This window comes from Coturnix japonica, chromosome 8 (assembly GCF_001577835.2).
Source record: "Coturnix japonica isolate 7356 chromosome 8, Coturnix japonica 2.1, whole genome shotgun sequence".
In the NCBI taxonomy this organism is placed as follows: Eukaryota; Metazoa; Chordata; class Aves; order Galliformes; family Phasianidae; genus Coturnix; species Coturnix japonica.
In genome coordinates this window covers 22,480,912-22,497,942 of record NC_029523.1, presented here as the reverse complement: position 1 = coordinate 22,497,942, position 17,031 = coordinate 22,480,912, and the positions used below count along the sequence as shown (strand labels likewise).

At 51.3% G+C, this 17,031-nt stretch overlaps 1 protein-coding gene across 8 annotated transcripts in view; it reads left to right on the top strand.

The window, feature by feature from the left end:
- Positions 1 to 14,906, top strand: part of SSBP3 (single stranded DNA binding protein 3) — a 49,655-nt gene extending 34,749 nt beyond the window's left edge. Inside the window, exons 6-18 of one of the 8 annotated variants that reach the window (XR_001557018.2) lie at positions 4,691 to 4,771; positions 5,467 to 5,526; positions 7,117 to 7,183; positions 7,280 to 7,356; positions 10,550 to 10,638; positions 10,774 to 10,822; positions 10,969 to 11,004; positions 11,211 to 11,576; positions 11,805 to 11,875; positions 12,466 to 12,544; positions 12,669 to 12,697; positions 12,805 to 12,906; positions 13,553 to 14,906. Coding sequence is in view for 3 of the 8 variants with exons in the window: in XM_015870806.2 (XP_015726292.1) it covers positions 4,691 to 4,771; positions 5,467 to 5,526; positions 7,117 to 7,183; positions 7,280 to 7,356; positions 10,574 to 10,638; positions 10,774 to 10,822; positions 10,969 to 11,004; positions 11,211 to 11,265; positions 11,805 to 11,875; positions 12,466 to 12,544; positions 12,669 to 12,697; positions 12,805 to 12,906; positions 13,553 to 13,582 (801 nt within the window). In the remaining 5 variants the exon portion in view is untranslated. Of the gene's footprint in view, positions 1 to 4,690; positions 4,772 to 5,466; positions 5,527 to 7,116; positions 7,184 to 7,279; positions 7,357 to 10,549; positions 10,639 to 10,773; positions 10,823 to 10,968; positions 11,005 to 11,210; positions 11,596 to 11,804; positions 11,876 to 12,465; positions 12,545 to 12,668; positions 12,698 to 12,804; positions 12,907 to 13,552 lie in introns of all 8 variants that reach the window. The other 7 variants (XR_004308168.1, XR_001557019.2, XM_015870806.2 and 4 more) reach the window with 7 other exon arrangements.
- The last annotated feature ends 2,125 nt before the right edge of the window (positions 14,907 to 17,031 follow it).

The window sequence follows — 17,031 nt, the reverse complement described above, 5'->3', positions numbered from 1 at the left end:
GTGCAAGGACCCCTGCAGCCCCACGAGTGCAGGTGGCAAAGCAAGACCGGCAGCTCTCAGGAACTGATGGCCCAGAAAAACACAAGCATGAGCTTGGAGGAGCAGGGACGAGAGGAGAGGAGTCTGTCTGCAGCACCCAGCTCGCAGGCAGAGCCTTCCCTGTGCTGCAGCTCAGCAGCGACCTTTAGGCTCAAGGCCAAGGGAAATGCAGCCCTCGGCGTCTCCTGAAGCCCGACAGGAAAGGAGAGGCCCTGGGCGCCCTTTGGATGGCTGGGCACCGCGCGGTGCCAGCAGGCTGTGGCGCCTGGCATCGGGCCATGCTCCTGAATAACGGGGGGCTAGTTGGTGGCTAGCGTGGGTAGATGCTTTTATTTAAATCTCTCCCTTTGTCCCTTTAAGATGAGTAAACAAACCCTTTGCTCATCCTCCTAAAGGTCATCGAAATCATTTTTGCTTTTGTTTTGAAAGCTGAATTGATGCCCGTTTGCAGATCCTTCCTGTCAGTCTCCTCTGCTCCAGCACTGGGGAAGGGGAGTGCCAGGGAAATGCACAAGGTAAAACTAAGAATTACAAGCTGTGAGTACAAGACCTTCTTTGTAGTAAATAACAGGGGCGTAGGATGTGGGGGCTGCTCATCCCAGCCCCCCCTCCTCCCCTCCCAACCCCCCCCGTGGCCCTGCCTCCTCTCCCAAATGCGTGCTCCCTGCCTGGCTCAGTAACGCTGGCTCTGATGAAATGGAAAGTTGCACATAAATCAATGTCTGTGGCCGTGTTAGCTATGCATCAGCAGCTAGCCTGCGAGATGCACCAAAACAAAGCGCCGGCCGCTCGCTGTTCCTACACTGCCCCCTAATGCAGAGAAGCCTTGGGAGCCAGGAAGGACAGGGTCTTCCAGCCTGGGGGCATCCTCTCTCCCCGGCTGGATGGGAAGGGACCTGCACTGCCATGCCTTAGTTTGCAGCTCTCGCCGTGCTCTCCTCCCATGGAGCTTCCCATGGGAAGACTGATGGCTGAGCATCCTGCTGCTAGCGCTGCAAAACCCGGCTGGTGTGGGTGGCAGCTGGGCTGACCGAACGCTGTCAGATTTCCTGGGGCTGCTTTTGTAGGGGGAGGCTTCTTCCAGGCAAGAGCCGAAGGAAAATGGCTTACAAGAGAGAGAAGAAAAACCAAGTGTTGGAGAAAGTTTTTTTTTTTCCTTCTTTTTTTTCTGGAAGTTTAGCAGGATGCCCGAGGCTTTTGTACCGAATGTCTGGAGCATATGGTGGGATTTGCAGTCAACTTTCTCTCGGGTGCTCCATCCAGATGGAGGTGACTGTTCTTGGCTTCGGCTGACATGGGTTTGTTTCCTGAAGAGCTTGTGTTTAACATATTCCTTCAAACCAGAACTCCGCGCTCGGGAGCCCCAGCTGCAGGCAAGGCAGTCTCCTGCCCACGACTCCCTTCCTGGCTGCTGCCGAGCTTGGCCACGTTGCGGTCTCAGGAAGGTGAATTTGGGCCTTCACCCAGCACCTCGTGCCTTTCTGGTATTGCCATTCTCTGCCCTATGGGCAGAAGGTGACCCTCTGTTCCTGCTTGTTGTGCAGCCTGGTGGGCTCCAGGCACTGCCTACTGTGTGATAAAAACATCTCATGTTGTAGCTGTGGGCTCGGGGGTGTTGCAGGAAGCTCTGAGAGCCCTTCAAGCACCAATTGCACATTGAGTTCCTCCTGAGCCCTCAGAATGTGTGGGCTGCCGTGCTGAGATGTTGTTACGAAGGTGGCAGGGCAAGTGAATGTTGGGTAGCTGGTTATTGCTCTTCAGCCTCCTAGAGAGGGCACGGCAGGGCTCTGAAACCTTCCCTAAGGGCTGGGATGGCTGGGTTGGAAGCACCAGAGAGCCTGTGTGGCTGGAGGAGCCAGTGGGTGCCCCAAGGCAATGCAAGTGGTCATGGTCCTACAAGGACAGTGGCTCCCAAGGAGCCTGGAGCATCCCCCCTAGGGCTTGCCGAGGGATACTTCATTCTTTTGTTTACATGTCACAAAATCTGCCTCTTGTTTGACAAGCGTAGAGCTCCAGGTTCCCATCCAGTAAACTCAGGCACTTCTCTAATTAATATCAGTTTCATTTATTTTGATACTTTATAATGTTGAAGCCGGTAGGTCAGAGGCAGCTACGTTTAAATGCAAGATGCTTTCCTGTTGCTAGCACTGAATTGTTGATACCTCGTTGCGCTGATGCTTTGCCTTCTTATATCATTCCTCATTGTTCTGCCACCCCCAGAGGCACTTGAGAATGTTTTTAAATATAAAAACTCCGCCATTAGCTGAAAGTATGTAGCCCATAAAACATGATCCATTTGTGGTGAATTACTCTCGGAACATAAATTGACACATGCAGAACTATGATCGCTAGTGCAATTTTCCATGTTTAATATTTTACAAGAAGTTTGAGAAGTTGAGCTCATGAAAGACGGAGTGGATATGATGGGATCGTTTGGAAACTCCTGTTGTAAAGCAGCAGCCCTCTGTCATCTGCTAGTCCAGATTTGTCTTTAAGGTCACTGTAGTAAAGAGATGGGGGTGGAGGGGGGAAGAGAATGAAGCAAAGAGGAGGTCAGTGGGTGGGCTGGAACACTTAGCATTGTCAGAAACAATTTCTTCTTACACTGGTTTAAGTGTTGGGTTGGTTGAGGGGTTTTTGAAGCAGTGTGAGGGAGTCCGGTCCCACGCAGCCATCCAAGCCCTGTCAGTGAGGCTGTAGCAAAGCTGCTTAATGACTGCTAAATACACACGTAGAGGAAAAGAAGGAGTTGTTCTGTTGGTTGGAGCCCACATGTTGTATCTGCAGAACATTCGTCTCCAGTGCAGTGATCCGTCAGGATCATCTTCTGCTTGTAGGGAGGGAAACCCAGTGGAGAAAGGCAGCCATCGTCAGGCTGAGGGGCAGGCCTGGGCCCCGGGACATCTGCAGATGTTTATGGAGATAACTGCATCCAGAGGCCCCGCATTTCTGAATGAGGAGCACTGGGCCCAGCCGCAGGCGGGGGCCTCGCTGGGCCTGGGGCAGGAAGGAGCGGTGCTTCAGATGTGCTGCTCACTTCAGCATGTAGCTTGGAGGAAGAAAACCCACCTCCTCCTCCTCCCCCACCCTGAGGGAGTTAGTTGTGAAGTGCCCTAACCCACTTCAACAAGCTGCGGTCCCACGCTGAGCCTCCATTCCCCCTGAGGAGGGGAAAGGAGAGCCACACAAAATGGCCGCAGGCCTTTGGCCTCACTCATCCCACCCCATTATGCACTGCTGTGGGGCAGGAGCATCCCGGTGACATGTGCCCTAAGAGCTGGGTGCCCTGTGGCTCCAAGTGCCAGCCCACAGTGCTATTGGAGCCGACAGCATGGCTTCATTTCCACCACAGCCCTGTCGCAGCGTTTGGCTACATGTCCCCACGTCACAGCCTGTAAAAAAAAATAAATAAAACGAAAAAACCCTCTTGCTTTATTTACATTGCACTCAAGTTTCCACGGTACAAAAGATTTGCAGGTGCAAATATGTCCTGCCTTCATTAACTTCCCCTCCCTTTTTAATTTATGTGATTTCAATTTTCCTTCCCTGTACTGTTAATTAGGGGACCCTCTAATCAGTACCATTATCACAGTGGTATTCATGTTTAGGAAAGCTGCTAAACAAATGCTTGCAAAATTGCTAAATGGCTAATTAATGTCTGTTAATTAAGAAAATTGCTCATGGTAACAAACCATGCCATTGCTGGCAGCAGCTAGAAGGCGAACACTTGTTGAAATTAGTAACAAGGCAGGTAGAGAACATCTGCTTTGCGCCTTTCCTGGAGTGTGCAGTCGCTTCGCATAACGCACTTACCGAGCTTATTTGCTTTCTGTACCAATTACACGTCCTTTGACTCAAAAATACCCCTCTTTTTTTCCCCCCCCCCTGTGTTAACATGCAGCGATACGTCCTTGCACCAAACTCACCGTTCCTTCAAGCAAACTTTCATTTTGTGCTTTAAAGGGAAATATTTAAGAAAAAGAAAAAAGTGGGCGTTCAACCCCAAAATGTCAGCAACTGCTGCATTGCGGTGCTCAAAACCTACAGCAACTAATGTTTCCTTTTTTCCATATTGGTCCTGAGTAGCACTTTACCCGAGCACACCTCGGGCCCTGGGCTGGCAAACCCTGGAAGGTGTTTCCAGCCTTCAGGATGTGGGAGGAGAGAGGAGAACATGATTTTTGTTGTTGTTTTGGGGTGTTTTTTTGGTGTTTTTTTAGGGGCATTTCCCCCCCAGCCTCTCTGCCCCCCCCTCCTCTCCTGCCTATTTTTCTTCCTCGTTGCACGCCCTCGCCAAGTGTTTCCCTGTGTGTTTATCATCACAGACGTGGTTGAACTACTGCACCGTTCACTGTAATGTGGCCGCTGTACTTTGACAGATGTTCTGAATTTTTTTCTTATTTTTGGGGTTTTTTGGTTTTTTGGTGTTTTTTTTTATTTTTGTTTTTATTTTTTCCCTATATCGTTATTCATCGTTAAGTTACAAATGAGTAGAAACTCAACTAAAAGGAGAGAAAGAAAAACAACAATTGGCGAACCGCCTTCCACGACAACAACAAAATATAAACAGCTCCACCCGTCAATCCTTTTTAGCTCTTTCTGCGCTTTCATGTGCTAATCTATAACCTCCTTCTACTGTCTGACCTCACAGGGACCGCCTGGTTCACAGCCCTCGCCACACGCACAGCCTCCACCCCACAACCCTAACAGCATGATGGGACCCCACAGTCAGGTAACGGCACTAGCGATGGGTAGGGCTGTGAATCGGGACGCGCTCTGCGAGCGCGCTGGGAGCGGGAGCCCGCTGCCCCCAGCTCTGCCATGGGGTGCTGCTTCCCCCCCAGTGCTGGGTTGTTTTTGCTGGGTGTGCAGGTGACGGCGGACTGAGAACTCACTCGTGGGTATCAGAGTGGTTTACCTCCCCCAGGCAACCCGAGGAATGGAGCTGGATGTGGGTTTTTAAGCTTCTGTTGGTAGCAGCAGTTGTAAAAGAGCACCTTAAGTCTTCTTATTTTTTTTCCACACTTAGCGTTGGGGTGTTTTTTTGTGTGTGTGCGTGTCTGTATGTGCTTATTTCCCACTTTCACACATATATATACATACGTTTAAGCTCAGTATCTAACACTCAGGGTTTCCCGTGCACTAATTGTAACAGCCTCACATAGTACAGCCTAAATATGTCATACACTCTCAAACAATAAACCTACAGAAAAACCTTACATAAATAAATGGACTCCGGACACTTTTTTAATATATTTTTTTTCTTTTCTTGTTTTCTTTTTTTCTTTTTTTCCTTTTTCAACTCAACTTTTTGAAAGAAGGATTTCTCCAGAAAAAAACAAAAGTCTATAAAGTCTAACCAGCGTGTGTGGGGCACGAGCTGTCCCCCCACTGCATGATGCTAACCTGCTTTCTGTGTCATTGCAGCCTTTCATGTCACCACGCTACGCAGGAGGTCCCCGGCCCCCCATCCGGATGGGAAACCAGGTACAGCTCCCCGACCCCGGACAGATTTTCCCTGCTATCCCTGCAAATTAAAGCGATGGAGATAATCCTGGCTGCCGCGGGGTCAGGCAGGGCAGGTCGCTCCTGAATTTTGGGGTTGGGTTTATCCTCTTATCTCGGCTTAACCGGCGGCCGTTTGCTGCTGTCCTTGCCAGCTCCCACTCCACGCGCTGCCGTAACGTGTGGCATTGCCTTGAGGCACTGACAGCAGGTCTGTGTGGCAATAACCTCATGATGGGTTGCTTTTCGTTGCAGTGAAATTAAAGGAAGCGTGCAATTCCTTGGAGTAGCAAAATAACTTTGGAAAATATTGTCTTGGGAGTTTGCTTTTGTTAACGCTTCTTACGAGTGACGTTGTTCTTATATTCGCTGTTAGTTGCTGGATTAGAGGCTTTATTCTCTGGGTCTTCCAAAACACCTCCAGACCAGGCGGGGTAGGAGGTGGCAGCGATGCGGACAGATGGACAGCACGGAGCAGCATGCGGCTCTGTGGGTTTTGGTGGAGGCCTTGGGGGAGGCGGAGCTGCTGCTGTTCCCAGCGGTTGTTTTGTTATGTCCTACCCAAGCTGCTGGTAGCAGGGCTGAGACCAACCAGTTGTGGTTTCTCACCACCATGCACTGCACAGATGCGTCCCGTGTGCTGGCAAAGCAGGGACCGCAGAGGGTTTGTGCAGCAGTGGGGTTCAGGTCTTCCGCGTCTCCTAACCTTTGATTTCAACCATAAGGTTAAATAGAAATATACTTTTTCTCCATACACCATGTCTAAAATGCAGCTTTGTGCATACCCAGAGCTTGGTGTCGTTACGGTCACATCTAGTGGGATGAGAATAAATAGGAAGGCAGGCAAGTCAGAGAGCTGAAGTCTAAATACTCACCGCCACGACAGCTCTTGTTTATCTTCCTCCTGCCACTATCTTCCAAGGTGTAAAATACTGGGAATGAAAGTCAGCCTGGCTGCTGAGTTGGATGGGGCCTGTGTTCGCATGAGGGGGACCAGTGTCACGGTGGTATTCAAATAAAAGGCAGCTCTGCTTCAGAAAGGCTTGCAGTTTGCTTCCCCAAGGCAGATAGTATCTGTGCTTTCTCCCCCTTTATCTGCTCAGAGCAGTGTGGGGAAGGCAGCCTTTGAACTTTAAATAGCCTGTGCTACAGGGAGGGGGAGCAACCTCATCTGAAGACATGGGAATGGGCCCCATGCATGCAGGGGTGAACCCAAGTGCTGGTCTCTTGTGAGCACAGCATTGCCCATTATGGGCTGTTGTGTTGGGCTGCCATCGTGGCTTGCCAGAATATCTCTGCCCTGCACAGCATGGGGCTCCCGAGATACTGGTGTCTAGAGTCAGATTCTAGGGAGTATTTTCAAAGGGAAAGAGGAACGGTGCCAGGAGTTGTAGGGATGTGGCATCCAGGGCAGTGTAAGGTTCAATGCAGCTCTACAAGACAGGAGGGAGCTGGGTCCTGAGCAACCCCTGTTCCCTTGGGAACTGGAAAACCTTAACTCAGGTCTCTGCACCTCAGCTGCATTTTGGCCATGTGCTGATTTGTGTAATCTCCCCTGCCTTGTTTCCCCAGCCTCCGGGGGCCGTTCCTGGTACACAGCCATTGCTGCCCAATTCGATGGATCCCACGCGACAGCAAGGTAAACCGACAGCGGTGGTTTGGACGTTTCCCCCTCCTCGTTAGCTGTTACTTTGGGGTTCCATCCCACCTAATGTGGTTGCTTTCCTCCCGGCAGGGCACCCGAACATGGGCGGACCCATGCAAAGGATGAATCCTCCGCGAGGGATGGGCCCCATGGGTCCCGGTCCGCAGGTAACCCAGCAGCACCAAAGAGCAGCGCACAGCTCTGCCAACACCAACCACTATCTCCACAACCCCCAGGGGCAGGAAAGGCTGGGAGATTTCCCCTCCTGTCCCCCATTAGTGTTAATGCGTTTTACATTAGTCTTGCATCTGGAAATCCCTCCTTTTAACGGTAGTGAGGTCTTCAGGGCTGCGTGTCCTCATTAAGGGTATTGCAGCCCCCCTTACCCTTCAGCCGAAGGGGATGCCACTTAGCGCCGAGCCGTAGCAGTGTTTGAGTGCATTATGCAGCAGGCCTGGGAAACAGTTATGACCCTAACAGCAGGAAAGGGGAAGGATGCTTACATTAAAAATAAATAATAATAATAATAATAAGAAAACAAATGGAAAGATGCCTTCAGTGAGGAAATAACTGTTCCCTTTGCTGGTTTCTCCCCCTCGTGCCCTGATCTGTGGTGCACTTGAGCTCCCTCTTATTTCAGGGTTGTTTTTGGAGGGGTGAAGGGGGAGGTTGTGCAGAGGTACTGGGCTCAGGAGGAAGGTGTGCTTAGCAGGGCAGATTTCACCTGCAGCTTGGCCACCTGCATGCCAACATCCTCATCCTCAGTGCCCTCTGTGCCTCAGAGAAGTTGGGTCACCTATTTTTTGGCTTTTTCAAGTGTGTTTCAGAAGCTCTAGTCCTTTTGCAGGCATTTTGGCACACCCCACACCTTGAACTCTCACAGCTCCTGTGCCAGTGCTGGTTGTCCCCGTGGTTTCTCACACGTGTGCTCCCAACTGTGTAAACACAATGCAGCTCCCCCCGCTCTCACTTCACCCAACCACAGCTCATAAAGCTGCTCAAACTCAATCAAAGTTCTCTCTTACGCTGCAGTAATACCAAATCCTGCTCAGCTACTCCAGAGAAGGGGAGGTGTGGTGGGGACATCCAGCCCAAGGAGGAACAAACTCTGAAATTAAGCAGATCTGGGTTAATATATTCTGCCTTTCTGTTGATTCATTTTCTGAAGTGGATTTGCATGCTGCTCTGTTGACTCACTTCTGTTTGTTCCTTCTAAGAGACTTCAAAAACACATTACCATATTTTGGTTGTAGGTTTATCCTCTCTGCATTGTCGCCTACGTCGGGTTTTTAGCGCGAGGCTCAGAGTCTGTCAGGAGACAAACGTGTGTGTTCGAGTTTTGTTTTGTTTTTCCCCTCGAGACTGTCGAGCTAAAGCGAGTGCAGCGTCAAGGGAGTTGTGTCATTCCCTACCACGAGGCAGGGAGGAGTGCCCGAATCCACGGCTCTACATCCACCCCAGGGCAGGGGGAGGACACTTTCAAGCAGTATTGCCCGTGCTGTGTTAGCAGTGCCGTGGCTGAGGATGCAGGGGCTGCTCCTGCACCTGCAGTGCTCCTTTTTTGAGGGATTGCAAAAAAAAGTTTTGTAAATGGCATTTGCCAGCACGACCAGCGCCAAGGAAAGCATTGAGCTGTTCGCTTCCCACTTGCTGAGATTGCTGCGAAGCCTGGCAGCGCTGCGTGGGCTGGCGGCAGGTCTGCGAGCCGGGAGGAGCTGTGAAATTCTCAGAGCTTTATTTTTTACTCCGCCGCTCCCTGTGTACGTACATGAGGGAGAGCTTGGCAGAAGGGTGCCCTCCCCTTTGCGAAGCGCAACTGCTGCCTTCCTGACCTCGTGCTGCCTTCCCAAAGCTGGAGGCAGCCGTCAAAAGTTCTGAACCAAGGTCAGAGCTCACAGCTCCCCACCTGCCCAGCACTTCTCCTTGTTGTTGTTAAAGTGTTGTACCAGGACCTTCCCAGACATGGCTTAAAAGTTATTCCAAATACCCCCAGAGCGCCCAGCTGTGACATCCCAGTGTCCCGCTAATTACAGACCAACTGTGAATCACCTCTTACAGCCCAACTCTTCTCCTTTTTCTCTTTAGGAGCCAGACTTTTAACTGCATCACATAACTCAGTGCCTCTGTTAAAGGCTCCATCAGTGCTTGCCCAGCACGCAGGTCGCTCAGCACAGCTGCGTTCCTCCCCACCCTCCTCCAGCATCTTTCAGATGGCTCCCTTTGCCTCCCTTTCAGCTCCAATTAAACATGCTGAGCATATTTTTTTTTTCCTTAAACGAGAGGTTTGATGCTGCAATTCAGTGCAAATGGCTGGAATTTGGATCAATTATGGCCTTGCTGGTAATTTGTTTGGGGAAACCCTTGTTTGCCTCCTCCAAAACAAACTTCCTGGATGCTCACAACAGAGCAGTGCATAAACCCAGGGAAAAGTTGGCCTAAAAAAAAAAAAAAGCTAGCTTAAAATTGAGCTGTGAGTGCTTGGGGAGCTGTGCCCATCTCCTGCTCTAAATGGCACAAATGCTGCCAGAACTGATGCATCGTAGCATGGTTGACCTGATGGGAGATGTGCTGAGATCTGTGGGTGTCTGTGGAGCTCCAGGGCTGCGGGCACCCTGCTCCTGGGGGGACACTGCACCCCAGCAGCCAGCAGGCACTGCAGCTTCTGCCCACCATAATGCCTTCCTCCTCCTCCTCTTCCTCCTTTTCCTCTCCTCCTCCTGCAGGCTGTAGGGCACAGGGACCACAGCGTGCCGTTTCCTCCCCTGCCTTGCTTAAGAAAGAAAAAAAAAAGACAAACTACAAAGCCGCATGTGGGAGCAGGCGTGCAGAGTGGGGGAAGGCAGCAGCTCTGCTCTTGCAGCGCGACCTAAATCAGGCTGTGCATCGCCCAGAGGGCAGCGAGCACAGCACAAATCCAATGGAGCGCAGCATGCGGGGGATTCCTCCTCCTGCAGCACTCTGGGCTGGGCTTTGTGCTGGGGCTGTTGTAACGAGATGAAGGCTGAGAGGGGACCCCAAGGGGTGGGACTTGGGGTGTCCTGTGGCTATGGGCTGTCCCTGTGGCTATGGGGTGTCCCTGTGGCTATGGGGTGCCAGGGTGGCTGCAGGTGCTGAGCTGCTCCTGGGGGATTGTGGCAGAGCCACGTGGCTGCAGAAAAACAAACCCCACTGCTCTGCCCTGCTGGGAGCAGACGGGCTTTGCGTTACTGTGGTTTTGTTTTTTAAGTTGTTATTCTTTTCCGTCGTCACCTAATGATCTGCAGCTTTCTTTTTTGCAAACTAACCCTCTTGTTTTTTTGTTTGTTTGTGTCTTTTTTTCCCTTCTCTTTCCCTCTCCGGTTTCCCCTCTCGTTATGGTAGACTGATCCTTGGTTATCGTTGCAGAACTATGGCAGCGGCATGAGACCTCCGCCCAACTCCTTAGGCCCCGGCATGCCCGGAATTAACATGTAAGCCCCCTCAGCCCACACTGGGCACATGTGTCCTTGCACTTTCAGGACCTGGGGTGCTTCTTGGCTGCCCCGGGACGTGCAGAGTGATGGATAACAGCAGAACTGTATTTTTCTGTTTCATTTTATCTTCAGGGGGCCAGGAGCTGGCAGACCATGGCCCAACCCCAGCAGTGCTAACTCAGTGAGTATGCTCTGTCCTTGTATCTAAGGCACAATGGCTGCGTGGGGAGCATCCCTAACATTGGACGCACAGCCTGGGTGTCCGTGGGGCTTGGGGATGCTTTCTCCTGGCCCCGGTTGCTAAACTCTGCTCTTCTTTCCATGTAGATCCCATACTCTTCTTCATCGCCTGGTACATATGTGGTGAGTTCTCCCAGCTCCATGCAAGTACGGGTGAAAGTAGGGCATGTGGGGTTGGCTTTGGGGCTGGGAGGGCATCAGCAAATGAGGGGCAGCAGGGATATAACGCAGCATTCCCCATGCTTTAGTGCTGCTGGGGTCAAACCGGGGCTGCACTCTGGGGTGCTTCAGGACAGCAGCGCAGCTCACTCAGCTCCATCTCTTTGCAGGGTCCTCCAGGAGGTGGAGGGCCACCAGGAACACCCATCATGCCTAGCCCAGCAGGTGGGAGCCCACACCCCTCCCTGGGGCCGGCCCTGTTCCCCCCCCCCCCTGCTGGGCTTTGGGGGGAGCGCGGTGCCACAGCTGCAGGGGAGGAGCTGCAGCTCGGCTGTGGCTGCTCCTTCTCCTCCTGCATTTTGATGAGGAGCCCTGACCTACATTTCTGGCTGGGTCCTTACAAAACTCGCTGACCTCGCAGCCAGGCCCCTCCCTCCTGCCCCTGTATTTTGGGATAATCCTGTATGCGTTCAGAGTCGATGCTTCTTGGTATGGGTCGGTGGCTGCACGTTCTCTCTCTGCACATCCCCCGACAAGTGAGCCCCGCGCTTCGTGGTTAGAAGTTGAATTATTTTTTTCACAGTTGAATTTCTGTGATTAAAAACTTTGTGGATCTTCATTAAATACAAATTAGCCAGAAAATGGTGGTACTTAGAGGGAATTTTAGGTGATAAAATACAAAAGAATGAGTTCAAGTGGCATGAGTTTGTTTTAATTAAGAAATGAATTAATCACCAGACTTACTGGGCTTCACTGTTCCACAGATTCAACAAATTCAAGTGACAACATCTACACAATGATTAATCCAGTACCGCCCGCAGGCAGTCGATCGAATGTAAGTCTGCTTTCTAATAATTTACATATCAGATACCATAACAAATCATAATTAACTTCATCAGTTGAGAGCAAAGCAGTTTAATTGATTTCAGCCATTTGTTACAAAATAGAAATAAAACAAACCATCAAAAAGTGATTAACTCTTGGGCGACTTTGTTAATTTTTTATGCTTATCAAGAGGGTGGCGGTCCTGCTGCTCTGGTCAAGGTGATGGTGAGCCTTTGGGTTTGGAGGGGTTCGAGCATCAACTGCCTTAATTGCACATATATGTATGTGAAGAGAGCCCTCAGTGCTGGTGTGCCTTGAACACCTGGGTCTGCCCAGATGCTGTAGGTGGATGTGGATGACCACAAGCCTGCAGTGTTGGCACGGTCTCTGGGTTTGGCCAAACGCTGTAGGTAGACGTGGATGGCTACAGCCCTCTAGGTGTGTCCTGCAGCCTTTGGGGGTGGATGCATCCATCTTAGCCAGCTACAGTCAGGCTGGGAGATGGGAACCCAGAGCCACCAGGGCCTGGGTGCTGCCTTCTGTCTGACACAGTGTTGTTACCTTATGGCTGACGATTTGTGCTTGCCTTCCCTTCCACAGTTCCCGATGGGCCCTGGCTCTGACGGCCCCATGGGTGGCATGGGTGGCATGGAGCCCCATCACATGAATGGATCGTTAGGTGAGCGCCCGCCCCGTGCCTCGGGGAGCCCCCGTGGTTCTCCTGCTGAGTGGGGTTTGTGGAGGGGAGGGGGGCTGTGGCTGCATCTTCAATAAGGCTTTTCTCATTTGTCTCCACCCCGCAGGGTCAGGAGACATAGATGGACTTCCAAAAGTAAGTGAGCTGCTGGGCTGTGCGGGACCTCCCTTTCCTGGGGCTGTGAGCGGGGCAGGCTGGGTGTGTGGGATCCCACTGACCGCATACCCTGTGCTCTCCTGCAGAATTCTCCAAACAACATAAGTGGCATTAGCAATCCCCCGGGCACTCCAAGAGACGACGGGGAGCTGGGAGGCAACTTTCTCCATTCCTTCCAAAACGACAATGTGAGTCTGGAGATGAGGACGGGTGCCCTCCATCCTTTTTGCCCTCGGTTTTGCTGTTTACAAGCAGCTCTGGGACAGAAGGCGGAGGAGGAAGAAAGGCGTGGGGTGGGCATGGGTGGAAGCAAGCTTGGCTTCTCCCAGGGCAGAGAGACGTGGGGAATGGAGGTGAGGAGGCTGTGGGAGAGGCTCCCATGGGATGGCGGCCAGCTGGGACATGCAGCTCCACTCCCACCTCCTCCACTCCCCGCTGCTGTTTGGAGTCGCTCGGGTTCCTCCAAAGTAATGGGAGGTGAGGGTGAGAGCTGCAGCCGGCTCTCAGTGCTGGGCACAGGCTCAGGCGCCTCGCCTGCTTTTACTATATTAGCATTACATACATACGTACGGCTTAATTATTGCTTTTTTTTTTTCTTCCCAATTGCTTCTTACCCCATACTGCTGTGGTTATTTTCTCTCTGGAAAGGCAACTTGCAGAGCAGATTATATCCTGATAAAGGAGCCTCCGCCATCCTCTCTCCGTCTGATTTATTCGCTCCCATTACGTTGCTTTACAGCTTCCATGAGCCCCAGCCCCGCTCTCCCGTCTCCTCTCCACACGGAGCAGCGGTGCTCGGGGCTGGCGCTCACCATGGCTTTGTCTCTCTTGCAGTATTCCCCCAGCATGACGATGAGTGTGTGATTTCCCTCCCCCTCCTCCTCTCCAGGATCAAGAGAGTCAGCTGCCGTTCAGAGGATCTCAAAGAATTATGCAAGAAGAAGCTAGGTGTATGGGCAGGGAGACGCGTGGCGGGGCCAGCACCCCCAAGGTTTAGTTTCATGCAATAAAAAGGCTGAACTTTTTATTCCATAAAACATGAAGGACAAAACTTAAAATATTTCAAGACATGATGACAAGATCCTTCTTTGTGCAGAAGGGTTTATATATGTACATGACACTTCTTTTTGGAAACAAATGGAAGCCTCTAGCACCCAACTCCGATCTCTTTGCTTTGTTCTTTTAAATAAAGACAGAAACAGAACCCCGTTGTATGTTTGTGCCGTGCGACACCAGGAAGCTAGTCTAGATATGGAACCTCATGTTGTCTCTGTTGTAGTCATTTTTTAAATAAACTGGACAGTTTACAATGGTGGTTTTCGTTCGGAAGGCCTGGTTGGTTTTGTTTTTTGTTTTTTGTTTCTTGGTTTTGTGTTTGTTTTTTGCTTTGGTTTTGTTTCCGTTGCTGTTTTTCCTCCTTTTTTTGTTCCATTTTTGGGTTCTTTTTGTGCTCGTTGGCAGCACTTCGCTTCCTCCTCCAGTGACGAGATGAAGAGACTCCACCACCTCGTGATAAAGGCACTAACACAGGTGGCCCCGTAGGATCACATCCTTGGTTCGCTGTGATCTCCCTCCCCGTGGCTGTGGCATGCACTGTGTTAGTCCGTCCCCCCTCCCCAGAGTACGCCAAGAACTCTGTCCCTCCCTTCCTCCAGCTGGTTCACCACTATCACCTCTTTGACTTGTTCAATCCACCGAAAGAAAGGAGAAGGAAAGGGCCGCTCCGCCCTGGGACTTTGAAGCTGTGATCTCAGCCAACCTCGGTTCTTTTTTATTGGGGGGTGGGGAAAGGGATTTTTTTGCTCGGTCTTTTTTGCTTTGTTATCCCTTTAAAGATGTTCTCTTGTCGGGGTTTCACTTCTCTGTGGGTCGGAACTGGATGGAGATCTTTTCGAAGCAGTTAACCGTTGTTGCGATGTATCCTTGCTACTCTGTACGCTGTCATAAGGACGCAGCAGGAAGGGGCCCCGTGCTGGGGGTGTGGGGGTGGGGAATGGGGGGGGGTTACCGTGCAGCCCCCCCCTGCGCTGCTCTTCGTTTCTCTCAATCTCCATTTCTGCTCCGTGTATATCATACTATGTAAAATATGATCTCCCTGGATTGACCCTTGTGCGGATTATTGAAAGCATTGTATCTTGTTTCAGTGTTTTTTCTTACCTTGTAGTCTGGTTCTAAAATACCGAGAGGGAAAAAAAAAAAAAAGACAAAAAAAAAGTTAAAAAAAAAGAAAAGAAAAAAAAGTACTGATTCTACATTGTAGTTTGTGTACGATATTTGTTGATCATGTTTTATTAAAGGGATGTCTTTTTTTCCGCACCCCTTCATTGAGATGTTTTGGGGAACGTTTGGCTTGTTTTTCTGATTCCCGGCGCGAGACTTGAGATGACCACGGACCTTTTTTTAGTGTGTAATATGGATTTTGGTTATAATGTTTGCCTTCTTTTTCCTAGGCATTAATTGTGCTTTTCCTGTAGGGGTGGGGAGGGGCGGCCGGGGGCACTTCATCCTTATGGTCAGGTTATTGCTTCCGAGGTACCGCTCTGACTGACTCAGTGAAGATCCAAGATGCTCCCGTGGGCTCCACGATGGGTCCAGGTTTTTTGTCTTTATTGGTTTTTCCCCATTTTTCCATCTTTTTTTTTTTTCCTTTTTTGTTTTATTCTGACGCGAGGAAATGAAAGGACGGCTTTTAATGTATTTTAAAATGAATAGCTAAATTATTGTCTTCATTGCTATGGGATGGGGTTTGGGTTTTTTGGTTTATTTTTTGAATGAATGAAACGGTTCTCCCCCCTTTCCCCCGCCCTCCCCCCCCCTCCCCCAATGCTGTAATAAATATCAACATAAACATTTGAACCCGGTGCTCAGCTGTTTGTTCTCGGTGTGGGCCGTGTGTGGCTGTGTGCTCTGGGCTCAGCCCCATTGCAGTGCTGGGATGTTGTGGGTTGGGGGCCATGTTTGTGCTGGCAGTGTGTGGGGATAGGATGCTTTTGTGGTGCCTTCTTGGATTTGTGAAGCGTTTTGGAGTAAATTCAGCTGTTAGCCTGGGAAAGACATACAATGGTTGGGATGGGAGGGATCTCAAAGCCCACCTCGCTCCAACCCCTGCTGCAGGGGCAGGTGTTGCGATGGAAGGCCGCAATGAAGCCTCCCTGCAGCCTCCTCTGGGCTGAACAGGCCCAGCTCCCACAGCCTTTTGTTGTAGAGGTGCTCCAGCACTGAGCATCTTCATGGCCCTCCTCTGGGCCTCTACAACAGTCTTTCTTAGCTTGGGTCCTACAGCCTTGGATTGTTTCTTTCAACACAGCACTGAGAGCTGCCAACCTCCTTCCTCTGCAGCCTCCCAAGCCCAGCCCCAGGGATAATTGTCTCCCAGTCGGTGCTCATTAAATTAAAGGAGGAGGTGAGGAGCAGGGGCTCCAGGAGGTGCACTGTGTATTTGCTGGCACCACTAACAGCCCCTGGACATTGGGCCCATACTGGGCATGAGCCAGGGGAAAGCAGCACTGGACTAACAGTCCTCATCTTGAGCAGCAGCGAGGGACTCAGCACACGATGCACTTGCTCTGTGCCCTGCGTGCCCACTGCAGTGAGTGGTTGCAGCCCGTGCAGCTCCCAGAGACAAGAGTTACCCAGGAGCAGCTCAGCAGGTCACGGTGCTGGCGGCTGCTCCTAATGGAGGCAGCAGGAGCTCTTCTTGCAGCTCTCCCTGGCGGCACAGCCAACATGTTCTCCCACGTTCTGCTTCCCGACTGCCGTTCATGAAATGTTAATGTCTGCTTCTCGGGCCGTGCTGAGGTAATGCCGTTTAGCTGCTGACGAGCCTTTATGACTTATTGATGCCCTCCCAGATGTGCCTCTGTGCCCCATTCCCAGCTCCAGTTTGATTCCATCGGGTGACACTGGAGGAACGCATGGATTGCACGCAGTTGCCTGCAGCACCCTCAGGACACCTGCACCCCAGGAGCGCGGCTCTGCCCACCCTGCCCTCCCTCTGGGACCTCAGAGCTCACCCAGGACAGGGGGCTGCTGCACCCCCAGCAATATAAGCCCAGATCAGGGCTGGCAGCAGCCGCTCAGCTCACACGGCTTCTGAGTGAGCAAAGCTGGTACCTGAAGCGACCTCATTTCCCCGCTGAGCGCCCAACGTTTTACTGCTGCCATCGTTTGTCAATATTGCCTTTGTTCTGCCCTCCTCCATCCCTTCCCATGCTTTGTCTCAACTCCCGGCACAGGCAGGACTCCAGCCTCACTCTTTCTTCTCTCCTGCTGCCTTTCCTAGCAGCAATTTCTTTGTGGAGCGGTAAAAGGGG